Source organism: Hemitrygon akajei, chromosome 10, assembly GCF_048418815.1.
Source record: "Hemitrygon akajei chromosome 10, sHemAka1.3, whole genome shotgun sequence".
Classification (NCBI taxonomy): Eukaryota; Metazoa; Chordata; class Chondrichthyes; order Myliobatiformes; family Dasyatidae; genus Hemitrygon; species Hemitrygon akajei.
The window spans coordinates 128,440,015-128,453,077 of NC_133133.1; the positions used below are offsets into that span (position 1 = coordinate 128,440,015).

Below are 13,063 nucleotides of genomic sequence, written 5' to 3' on the forward strand. Positions count from 1 at the left end.
TGAGTGTCCTATGGACTTGGACTCTAAGATCCCTCTGATCCTCCACACAGCCAAGAGTTTTACTGCCATCGTATTTGACCTATCAAAATTAACCATCTCACACCTATCTGGGTTAAACTCCACCTGTCACTTCTCAGCCCAGTTTTGCATCCTATCGATGTCCCGCTGTAACCTCTGACAACCCTCTACACTATCCACAACACCCCCAACCTTTGTGTCATCAGCAAATTTACTAACCCATCCCTCCACTTCCTCATCCAGGGCATTTATAGAAATCACAAAGAGAAGGGTTCCCAGAACAGATCCCTGAGGCACACCAGTCACCGACCTCCATGCAGAAGGAGGTCTACTCTGCCTTCTGTGGACAAGCCAGTTCTGGATCCACAAAGTAATCTCACCTTGGATCCCTTGACTCCTTACTTTCTCAATAAGCCTTGCATGGGTGCCTTGTCAAATGCCTTGCTGAAATCCATATACACTACATCTACAGCTCTACCTTCATCGATGCGTTTAGTCACATCCTCAAAAAATTCAATCAGGCTCGTAAGGCACGACCTGCCTTTGACAAAGCCATGCTGATTATTCCTAATCATATTATGCCTCTCCAAATATTCATAAATCCTGCCTCTCAGGATCTTCTCGATCAACTTAACCAATCACTGAAATAAGACTTACTGGTTTATAATTTCCTGGGCTATCTCTACTCCCTTTCTTGAATAATGGACTAACATCCGCAACTCTCCAATTCTCAGGAACCCCTCCCATCACCACTGATGATGCAAAGATCATTGCCAGAGGTTCAGCAATCTCCTCCCTTGCCTTCCACAGAAGCCTGGGGTACATTTTGTCTGGTCCCGGTGACTTATCCAACTTGATGCTTTCCAAAAGCTCCAGCTCATCCTCTTCCTTAATATCTACCTGCTCAAGCGGGTAAGTCATTCCTACAATTGCCAAGATCTTTTTCCGTAGTGAATATTAAAAAGTACTCACTGAATACCTCTGCTATCTCCTCCAGTTCTAAACACACTTTTCCAGTCACACTTGATTGGTCTATTCTCTCATGTCTCATCCTCTTGCTCTTCACATACTTGTAGAATGCCTTCGGGTTTTCCTTAATCCTGCTCACCAAGGCCTTCTCACGGGCTCTTCTGGCTCTCCTAATTTCATTCTTAAGCTCATTCCTGCTAGCCTTATAATCTTCTAGATCTCTATCATTACCTAGATTTTTGAACCTTTCATAAGCTCTTCTTTTCTTCTTGACTAGATTTACAACAGCCTTTGTACACCACAGTTCCCGTACCCTACCATAACTTCCCTGTCTCATTGGAACGTACCTATGCAGAACTCCACGCAAATATCCCGCGAACACTTGCCATATTTCTTCCGTACATTTCCCTGAGAACATCTGTTCCCAATCTATGCTTCCAAGTTCCTGCCTGATAGCTTCATATTTTCCCTTACTCCAATGATATGTTTTCCTAACTTGTCTGTCCCTATCCTTCTCCAATGTTATGGTAAAAGAAATAGAACTATGATCACTATCTCCAAAATACCCTCCCACTGAGTGATCTGACACCTGACCAGGTTCATTTCCCAATACCAGATCAAATGCAGCTTCTCCTCTCGTAGGCTTATCTGCATATTGCTTCAAGAAAACTTCTTGAACATATCTGACAAACTCCACCCCATCTAAACCCCCTCACCCTGGGGAAATGCCAATCGATATTTGGGAAATTAAAATCTCCCACTACAACAACCCTGTTATTATTACCCCTTTCCAGAATCTGTCTCCCTATCTGCTCCTCGATGTCCCCATTACTATTGGGTGGTCTATATAAGAACTCCCAGCAGCGTTACTGACCCCTTCCTGTTCCTGCCTTCCACCCAGAGACTCCGTAGACAATCCCTCCAATTCTTTCTCCTTTTCTGCAGCCGTGACACTATCTCTGATCAACAGTGCCATTCCCCCACCTCTTTTGTCTCCCTCCCTGTCCCTTCTGAAACATCTAAAGCCTAGCACTCTAAGTAAACATTCCTGCCCCTGAGCCATCTGTAATGGCCACAACAGCATAACTCCACATACTGACCCACGCTCTAAGCTCACCCGCTTTGTTCATAATACTCCTTGCATTAAAATAGACACATCTCAAACCATCAGTCTAAGTGTATCCCTTTCTATATCACCTGTGTATCTTTCCTCTCGCACTGTCTCCAAGCTTTCTCTATTTGTGAGCCAACTGCCTCTTCCTCCATCTCTTCAGTTTGGTTCCCATCCCCCAGCAATCCTAGTTTAAACTCTCCCCAACAGCCTTTGCAAACCTCCCTGCCAGGACATTGGTCCCCCTAGGATTGAAATGCAACTTGTCCTTTTGTCCTGAACCACAAGAGGTCCCAAAGATCCAGAAATCTGAATCCCTGCTCCAATCCCTCATCCACACATTCATCCTCAACCTCACTCTATTCCTATACCCACTGTCACATGGGACAGGCAGTAATCTCAAGATTACTACCTTTGAGGTCCTGCTTCTCAACTTCCTCCCTAACTCCCTGTAGTCTGCTTTCAGGACCTCCTCCATTTTCCTGCCTATGTTGTTGGTACCACAATCTCTGGCTGTCCTCTTTCCCACTTCAGGAAATCATGGACATGATCAGAAACATCCCAGACCCAGGCATCTGGGAGGCAAACGTGCTTCTTTCCTGCGTCCATTGAATCGCCTGTCTGACCCCTAACTATAGAGTCCCCTATCATTGCTGCCATCCTCTTCTTTTCCCTACCCTTCTGAGCCACAGGACCAGACTCTGTGCCTGAGGCGCAGCCACTGTTTCTTCCCCCAACAGTGCTCAAGCAGGAGCACTTATTGTCAAGGGATACAGCCACAGGGGTACTCTCTAGCATCTGACTCCTGCCCTTCCCTCTCCTGACTGTTACCCAACTTATCTGTCTCCCAAGGGCCTGGTGTGACTACCTGCCTACAGCTCCTCTCTATCAACCCCTCACTTTGAGTATTGGCTTTGATGTGAAATCTGAATTTTACTTGTCTTTTTTTTGGGTGAGGAATCTGAGATTTCTGAGATACCTCAATGATCCTTATGGTCTGACTGAACCACATTCAACTTCAAAACTTACATTACTGAAACTGAGGTTCACACATGCTGAAAAATACTTGATTGTTTTGCTATTGATAAGTTAGATAATAACAGAAATACCACCTTTTTATTTCAATGCAAGGACCTGGTCAGTCATTCATTTCAATTAAATAACAAAAAGTTGCAAATGTTCAGAACAGATGATCTGAAATCCAAACACATTCACTCTCCCTTTCTCCAGAAATGCCGATTATCCCCAGACTTCTGTATTTATTTCAGATTTCCGTTATTTGCAGGTTTTTTTTGGCTTTTCAGTAACTGGCTTTGAAGGGTTGATTTTCGTGGGCTTTGTGCCAACAATGCCTATAATTTTCTTTAGGAAGGTATACATACCTGCATTTCCTCTTTAGTGAAACTGGCTGCTTCATCCCCTAGCTCATGCAAATACATACAGTCTGGTTTAGGACACTGCATATTTTTTAGGAAATAACTGCAATACTTCGTTGTGCCTAAAGATGCCTGAGAGAAAGGAAAAAAAAACTGTCAACAATGGCGGTCACGTCAAAATTTAATTAACCAGCTGCAACTTTTCTGTGATTCAGATCCATCAAAAAAATTAGCAGACTCACTCTTAAGTTATTATAATATAGATACAGGCTTGCATTATTGGTATTTGCCTGTACAGGGTTAAATAGCTGGCAGTTGCTTTACTGCTCTGCACTCAGTGTTTGTCCAGAGTTGCATACTCTTTCTATATAAAGCAATTTATTCAGATTTATACTAGTCCCCAATGAGTGCAGGTAAAGCAAACTAACTAGTAATTTGGCAATCTTATTTTACTGATAAGACCATAAGACATTGGCTAAATTCTGCTCCTTTCAGCCCGTTGAGTCTACTCTGCCAGTTGACCATGGCTGATTTGTTATCCCTCTCAACATCTTTCTCCTGCCTTCTCCCCATAAACTTTCAGTCCTTTACTCACCGTGAACCTATCATCCTCCGCTTTAAATATAGCCCACGACTTAGCCTTCACAGATGTCTGTGGCAATGAGGTTCACCATCCTCTGGCTAAAGTTCCTCCTCATCGCTGTTCTGAAGGGACGCCCTTCTACTGAGGCTGTGCCCACTGGTCCTAGTTTCTCACACCGTTGGAAGCAGTCTTTTCAAATCCACTTTACTTAGGTACTACTGATTTGTTAAAAATCTTCGGATGTCATAGATATTTAATACCTATTATGCAACCTCTCAACTTTGGAGAAGGGGCTCTGCCAACTGTCAAAACTTCCTGTATCAAAATACTGGGCCTCAGATCAAAAGTTTGATGCAAATTCGCGGAGGATTTATTTTGATTTAACTAAACCTTCATTTAAATAAGCCAGTACCAATAAGCTAGATGATTCTTAAAAGGCTTATGATATTTTAGTCTTTTAACCAAACAGTTGCTCCATTTAAAATCAAAACTGTACTGAAGACCAATGCCAACTTCTGCTTTATCAACAAAATGTCAGTAGAATCCAACTTTAAATTAGATTAATGGTTAATATTTTGATCTAATCAAAGTCCTCTAATTTTCTGAAAGGAACTAGATAATTACTGACATAGATAAAATATCAATGAAATTTCAGAGAAAAGGAGGAAGATTAATAAATCACAAGGGGCTGAACTAGTTCCTTTGGTGTTGCATTCTGAAGAGGACAGAGATGTGGAGGAAGTTATGAAGCCAGAGTGCAACGAATCTGTAGAATTCAATGCCACAGACTGCTGTGGAAGGCAAGTCATTGAATATTAAAAGCAGGTTCTGTTATGTATTTAGTAAGGGCAGCAAAGGTTATGTGAGAAGGCAGGAGAATGGGGTTGAGGGGGAAAATAAATCAGCCATGATTGAATGCTGGAGCAAACTTGATGGGTCAAATGGCCTAATCCCACTACTAAGTCTTTAGGTCTTATTCCAGGTACTACAGAAACCCGAGTTTCAAAAGCTGTTACATTGTCACGGCTAATATCTAATTTGGGCAATTTGTAAGAACAAATAATAAACAAATTCAAATCCAACAATTTTATTTTGATATTGTTGTCAGTGTACAAATTTGCTTTTGCTCATGGTAAAAATACTGCTGTACTTCACCACTTGGCTTCTCTCTCAACTGCATTGTTGCTTACATTTATGTCACAATTTGACACTAAAACTGTTGCAGTAAAGCTGCACTAGTTACAAGGAAACTTGGAGATCTAAAAGCATGGCATGCAGTAAGCACAGGAGACTATAAATCAATTTCCTACCTTAAGCGTCCTGCCATCCACCACCACATTATTTACACACTGTATTGCTCTTAGTGCGTCTTCAGACCGCATGTAGGTTACATAAGCACTAGCACTGGGACCCTTGAAGAAACAGCAATTTAATTAGCAACACGGTAAAAAAAGATCTCCTGCCAACCAACATTCAAAGTCATACATGGCAAATGATTAGTTAAAAGATAACATGATCTGCAGGGGTAAATACAGTATTCTAATACAGGTTGAGATCCTAAAGCTGCAAAGAATGAAAAGCAATGATTACAGGGTACAGGCCAAGAGCAAGTGGGACTGAAAAGTTCCACTGCTGATGAATGGAAGAGTATGGACTTCATGTCAAATAGTGGCCTCTGTTGTTACAATTTTATGATTCTATCCCATTAATCCATCTAGTCTGCTCCTTCAATGCTTCTTTTATGAAAACTTTTCTCTCAAAGTGTTCATCCAACTGTCTTTTCATGCTACTAATGAATCTCCCTTCATCACAACAAGTGCATTTCAGATGAGAGGATGAAGGAAGATGCTTCACACCACCTTTGGTTCGTTTGACACAGAATTTCAATTTGTACTGCATACTGATCTTGCTACCAAAGCAAACTGCCTTGCTCATTTACTGATTTAAAACCATATATCATTTTCACTAAAATCTAATCTGATGTTCTCTCAATATTTTGTCCTTCAAGGGAGCAATTGTTCTTTTCCGGTACCATTCTAGTAAATTTTGCCTGCGTTAGTTACCCTCCTCTTCTTCACCCACACCCAACCACCCCACTCCCCCATCCAAGAGCTTCAAATCCTTAGGAATATATGATGCCAGGAACTGAATTGTAAACTTCAGTTTGAATACCAAAGTCTTTCACAAGTTTCATAGAATTCCTAGACCTTTGTACCCTACTGCTCAATAATAAACAGATGGATCCCAAATGCTTTCTTTTTTCAATCTTTGCAAAATTGGCAACTGTCACATTTGTTGGCTAGGAAATAAAAAGGCACGCCAGGCAACTATTGAGTAAGTCAGATTAATTTTGCCATGAGCAAGATTTTTCAAAATGTTAAAGTGAAAGTAGTAGCTACTTGGGAAGAGTCTGAACAATAGACAATAGGTGCAGAAGTAGACCATTTGGCCCTTCGAGCCTGCACCGCCATTTTGAGATCATGGCTGATCAACTACTATCAATACCCGGTTCCTGCCTTGTCTCCATATCCCTTGATTCCCCTATCCATAAGATACCTATCTAGCTCCTTCTTGAAAGCATCCAGAGAATTGGCCTCCACTACCTTCCGAGGCAGTGCATTCCAGACCCCCACAACTCTCTGGGAGAAGTAGTTTTTCCTTAACTCTGTCCTAAATGACCTACCCCTTATTCTCAAACCATGCCCTCTGGTACTGGACTCTCCCAGCATCTGGAACATATTTCCTGCCTCTATCTTGTCCAATCCCTTAATAATCTTATATGCTTCAATCAGATCCCTTCTCAATCTCCTTAATTCCAGCGTGTACAAGCCCAGTCTCTCTAAGCTCTCTGCGTAAGACAGTCCAGACATCCCAGGAATTAACCTTGTGAATCTACGCTGCACTTCCTCTACAGCCAGGATGTCCTTCCTTAACCCTGGAGACCAAAACTGTACACAATACTCCAGGTGTGGTCTCACCAAGGCTCTGTACAAATGCAAGAGGATTTCCTTGCTCTTGTACTCAACTCCCTTTGTAATAAAGGCCAACATTCCATTAGCCTTCTTCACTGCCTGCTGCACTTTCATTCACCTTCAGTGACTGATGAACAAGGACTCCTAGATCTCTTTGTATTTCTCCCTTACCTAACTCTACACCGTTCAGATAATAATCTGCCTTCCTGTTCTTACTCCCAAAGTGGATAACCTCACACTTATTCACATTAAACGTCATCTGCCAAGTATCTGCCCACTCACCCAGCCTATCCAAGTCACCATGAATTCTCCTAACATCCTCATCACATGTCACACTGCCACCCAGCTTAGCATCATCAGCAAATTTGCTGATGTTATTTTCAATGCCTTCATCCAAATCGTTGACGTAAATTGTAAACAGCTGTGGTCCCAATACTGAGCCCTGTGACACCCCACTAGTCACCACCTGCCATTCCGAGAAACACCCATTCACCGCTACCCTTTGCTTTCTATCTGCCAACCAGTTTTCTATCCATGTCAATATCTTCCCCCCGATGCCCTGAGCTTTGATTTTACCCACCAATCTCCTATGTGGGACCTTATCAAATGCCTTCTGAAAATCGAGGTACACTACATCCACTGGATCTCCCCCGTTTAACTTCCTGGTTACATCCTCGAAAAACTCCAACAAATTAGTCAAGCATGATTTACCCTTGGTAAATCCATGCTGGCTTGGCCCAATCACATCACTGCTATCTAGATATGCCACTATTTCATCCTTAATAATGGACTCTAGCATCTTCCCCACCACCGATGTCAGGCTGACAGGTCGATAGTTCTCTGTTTTCTCCCTCCCTCCTTTCTTAAAAAGTGGGATAACATTAGCCATTCTCCAATCCTCAGGAACTGATCCTGAATCTAAGGAACATTGGAAAATGATTACCAATGCATCCGCAATTTCCAGGGCCACCTCCTTTAGTACCCTAGGATGCAGACCATCTGGACCTGGGGATTTGTCAGCCTTCAGTCCCATCAGTCTTCTCATCACCGTTTCCTTCCTAATGTCAATCTGTTTCATTTCCTCTGTTACCCTATGACCTTGGCCCATCCATACATCTGGGAGATTGCTTGTGTCTTCCTTAGTGAAAACAGATCTAAAGTACTCATTAAATTCTTCTGCCATTTCTCTGTTTCCCATAACAATTTCACCCAATTCATTCTTCAAGGGCCCAACATTGTTCTTAACTATCTTCTTTCTCTTCACATACCTAAAATAGCTTTTGCTATCTTCCTTTATATTCCTGGCTAGCTTGCGTTCGTACCTCATTTTTTCTCCCCGTATTGTCTTTTTAGTTAAGTTCTGTTGTTCCTTAAAAACTTCCCAATCATCTGTCCTCCCACTCACCTTAGCTCTGTCATACTTCCTTTTTTTTAATGCTATGCAATCTCTGACTTCCTTTGTCAACCACTGTGGCCCCTTTCCCCCCTCTGAATTCTTCCTTCTCTGGGGGATGAACTGATTTTGCACCTTGTGCATTATTCCCAAGAATACCTGCCATTGCTGTTCCACTGTCTTTTCTGCTAGGCTATCCGTCCAGTCAACTTTGGCCAGCTCCTCCCTCATGGCTCCATAGTTTCCCGTTTAACTGCAACACTGACACCTCCGAGCTGCCCTTATCCTTCTCAAATTGCAGATAAAAACTTATCATATTATGATCACTACCTCCTAATGGCTCCTTTACTGCAAGATCGCTTATCAATTCCTGTTCATTACATAACCAATGATGTGATGGACCTGTCTAAATGTATGCTGTAATGTTTCAAAATCTGCAGGTGACAAAAAGAAGCCAAATCAAATTTATGTGACATGTATTGTGAAGTTTGTGATTTTGCGCAGTTGTATAATGCAATACATAAAATACACTGTAAATGACAATACACAGTACATATAAAATTAGTATTAGTACAAAAAGAGAGCCAAAAATAGTGAAGTAATGTTCACGGGTTGGTTCATTGTTCAGTCAGAAATCTTGATGGCAGAAGAGAAGCAGCTGTTCCTAAAAAGTGTAGCAGTTAGCATGACATTATTAGAGCTCAGGGTATTTTGACATAATCTGCAAGGAGTCTGAACATTCTCCCCGTGGTGCTCTGATCTCCTCCCACAGTTCAAGGATGCACTTGCTGGTAAGTTAATTGGTCATTGTAAATTGTCCTGTGATTAGGCTAGCGTTAAATCAGGAGTTGCTGGGAGGTGAGACTTCAAAGGCCAGAAGGACCTATTTTGCGCTGTTATCAATAAATAAAAACATTGACCGTACGTCTTCAGGCTTCTGCACCTCCTGATGGTAATAATGAAAAGAGAGCATGTCCTTGGTGATAGGGTCCTTAATAATGGATCCTGCTTTTTTAAAGAATTACCTTTTTAAGATGTCCTCAATATTGGGAGGCTATACCTATCATGGAGCTGGCTGTTACAACCCTCAAGCTTTTTCCAACCTTGGAGTAGCCCCTCCATACCAGACAGTGATGCAAATAGTTAGGATGCTCTCCACAGTATATCTGTAGGAATTTGCAAGTGTGTTTGGTGACATATCAAATCTCTCCAAACCCATGAAATACAGCTGCCATTATGCCACTTCTTTCTTAATTGCATGAAGATGTTGGGCCACCGATAGATCTTCAGAGATGTTGATACCCAAGAACTTGAAACTGCTCATCCTTTCCACTGCTGACATCTCGATGAGGACTGGTGTGTCTTCACTTGACTTCCCCTTCCTGAAGTCCACAATCAATTCCCTGGTCTTACTGACATTGAGTATAAGTTTGTATTGCAACACCATTCAACCAGCTGATCAATCTCACTCCTGTACACCTTATCATCACCATTTAAGATGCTGCCACAAATCATTGCGTCATCAGCAAATTTATAGATGATATTTGCACTGTGCCTAGCTACATAGTCATGAGTGTAGAGACAATAGAACAGTGGGCTAAACACACATCCTTGAGGTCAGTGAGATGTCATTTCAAATCTGCATTGACTACAGTAATCAATTGTGGAAGACAAAGTTCCAATTGCAGGTATAAAGACCCAGGTCTGAGGATATGATGGTGTTGCACTCTGAACTGTAGCCAATAAACAGCAGCCTGACATGGGCATTGCTATTCTCCAGGTGGTCCAAGACTGAAAGGAGAGCCAGTGAGATTGCATCTACTGTAGATCTGTTGTGGCTGTAGGCAAATAGCAATGGGTCCAGGCCCTTGCTCAGGCAGGAGCTGATTCTAGCCATGATCAACCTCTCAAAGTACTTCATCATAGATGTGAGTGCATCTCGACAATAGTCGTCAAGGCAGCTCTTCTTGAAGACCAAGCTCTTGTAAGATGTTCTGATGTCAGCCTCTGAGACAGAGATCACAGGGTCACTAGATACTGCAGGTATAATTTTATTCCCTCCTTCAAAGCATGCAAAAAAGGCATCGACCTCACCTGCAACTGAAACATCACAGCCATTCATGATGTTAGGTTTCCCCTTGTAGGAAGTAATACCCTGCAAACCTTGCCAGACCTGATGTGCATACAATTCCACCTTGAAATTCATCCAGAATTGCTTATACGCTCTTAAGATAGCCTTCCACAGTTCTGGAATTCTGGCAAAGCTCTGCGTGGCACAAATCTAGCTCTATGATGTCTGCAAATCTCATGGTTCCTTCCTCCGTGGTTTTTGGCTTGGATGCATTCGGAATGCTCTTGAAGGCACAAGTCTATCAAGTCGGTGACAAATGCATTCAGATTCGAAGAAACGTGTATTATTCAGTCCACTGATTCAGAGCACTCATGGAAGTTCTCCTCCGCCTCCATTGACCATACCTTCATGGTCCTTACCTCTGCTGCTGCAGTCCTCAGTCTCTGCCTGTAAGCACTGCTGAAGATGGTGTAACGGTGGTTTAAGTGTACTGACTTCTCTGGTTCCACAGATGACATGTTAATGTTAGCTGGTCAAACTTTTTCAAGCTGGCCTGGTTAATATCCTCCGTATTGACTGGCAAGGCCTCAAGGTGCACTGTCTCGTGACTGCTGATCACACTCGGCTCTTCCAGTGCCTGCCTGTCGTTGGCCAAGGGTGAAATATATACTGCAGCCAAGATGATGGCGGAAAACTTCCTCAGCAGATTAAATGGACAACACTTGCCTGCTGAATTTTGCAGGGTGGGGAAACAGTACTGAGAAGGAACTGCCACATCTGTGCATCACGTCAGCTCTGCCCTTCCTCGATGCTGCTGTCCAGTTCATGTGGTGGAAGGTAAAGGCCTTGGGCTGAAGCATTGTGTCTAGAATAATGGAGATGAACCATGTCTGTGAAGCACAGCAATTTTGGTGTCCCTCAGGTACTGTAATCTTGCTGAGTTCTTCAAATTTTATTTACCACAGACTGTTCAGCAGGATAGTAGGAAGTGGGGCTGTAGTAATCCTAAATGAGAATAGCTCATGATTCCCTTTGAAGCTGCAGGGAAAGAGTTGCCACTTCTCAGTGCTATCTTATCCCTGCCAAGGCTTAGGAGCAGCACTGAATTGTAAGACAGGGAATAACAGGCAGAATGGATAGGTACAGTACTGTGCAAGTCTTGGGCACATACATACATATAGCTTGGTGCCTAAGACTTTTACATAGTTTTGTATTTGTCAATGTTGAACAGAGAGAGAGCTTGTAAATCTGATGGGAGCAAAGGATGTTTGGAATGGCAAGGGTGGAATGTCACAGGAGAGGTGTGGGGCAGGTGGCAGAGAGGGGGTGCGACACAGATGTAGACACTCCCAGCCCTGAGACACCAGGCAAACTCATTTGATTCCAAACAATTGGTTTATTGACAATTACAGAATGTCTCTCTGGTGCTTCCCACTCTCTCCCTTTTCCCAAACGCGATTCCCCTCTCCCTGCTCCCTCTTGTGCCTTTTCTTTCTTTTCAAGGTGGTTGGGGCTCTGTCAGTCATGATCTACAGTTCAAACTATGGTTCTGTGCAAGCTGTGTGGCCTGGCGGTTCACCATCTCCAGGGACGGCCTGGTAGAGATGTGGCTTTGGGGAGCAGCCCCGTAGATGACCCTGTTCCTCGCTGATTCTGCTGACTGAAGTGCCGTGGGAAACAAACATCGGGACAGAAGGTGATGTGTGCTGCTATCAGAAGGCCCCTATACTCAAGCAATCTCTCTCTCTCTCTCAAGTGGGGGAGGGTCGATGCTTCCGTTGCTGCTTGTGCAATTGGGAGGGGTGTTCCTAGGTTCTGATATTTCTAACATTCAAGATTAAGAATTTCAGGTTGTATACTGCATACTTTTGCTTATATTAAATTGAATTATTTGAACCTTCCCACTCAGTCCACAATAGCAATCCATACCAGAATCAGGTTTATCAACACTCACACATCATGCAGTTTGTTTATTTTTTGCGCCAGCAGTACTGTGCAATACATAAAATTACTACAGTACTGTGCAAATGTCTTAGGCACTATATATATATCTCTCCAAGACTTTTCCACAGTACTGTTAGTGGCAGATAGAATTTAACACAAAGAATGAAATGAAACATTTGGGTAAAAATAATGCAAGACAAAATTGAGTAAAACCAAAGGTCTTGCATGAACATAGAAAGTGAATAAACATACACAGTGATCCTTGAAATTTGCAGGCATGCTGAGCAAGTGCTTCATGAAACCCATGAAATCCTGGGATTTATAGAGGCACAGGGTAAAATAATTATGTTCAATCTGTACAAAACACTTGATAGGCAACAATTGTAGTGCTGTGCCCAATTCTGATCAAATTTTGAAAAGCATTTCCAAGTCCAAGAGAGTGCAGAAGAGATTTATTACCATGCTTTCAGAGTTCAGGGATTTCACCTAAAAATACAATGGAGAAGCTCTTCTTAGAGTAAAGAATATTGACTGGAAAAATATTAGAGCATTAAAGTCATGACAGATGGCTTTATGGAGCAAAACTGCTCAAGAAAGTGTTCTGATTTAAATATGTCATCAAAAAG

The 13,063-nt window shown here is 42.5% G+C and overlaps 1 protein-coding gene across 12 annotated transcripts in view; it reads right to left on the minus strand.

The window, feature by feature from the left end:
• Window positions 1-13,063, minus strand: part of cnot4b (CCR4-NOT transcription complex, subunit 4b) — a 175,427-nt gene that overhangs the window by 89,773 nt on the left and 72,591 nt on the right. For all 12 annotated transcript variants that reach the window (XM_073058939.1, XM_073058937.1, XM_073058935.1 and 9 more), the window contains exons 5-6: window positions 5,368-5,469; window positions 3,481-3,606 (exon numbers count right to left, since the gene is read on the minus strand). In XM_073058939.1, the coding sequence (XP_072915040.1) occupies window positions 3,481-3,606; window positions 5,368-5,469 (228 nt within the window). The remainder of the gene's footprint in view (window positions 1-3,480; window positions 3,607-5,367; window positions 5,470-13,063) is intronic.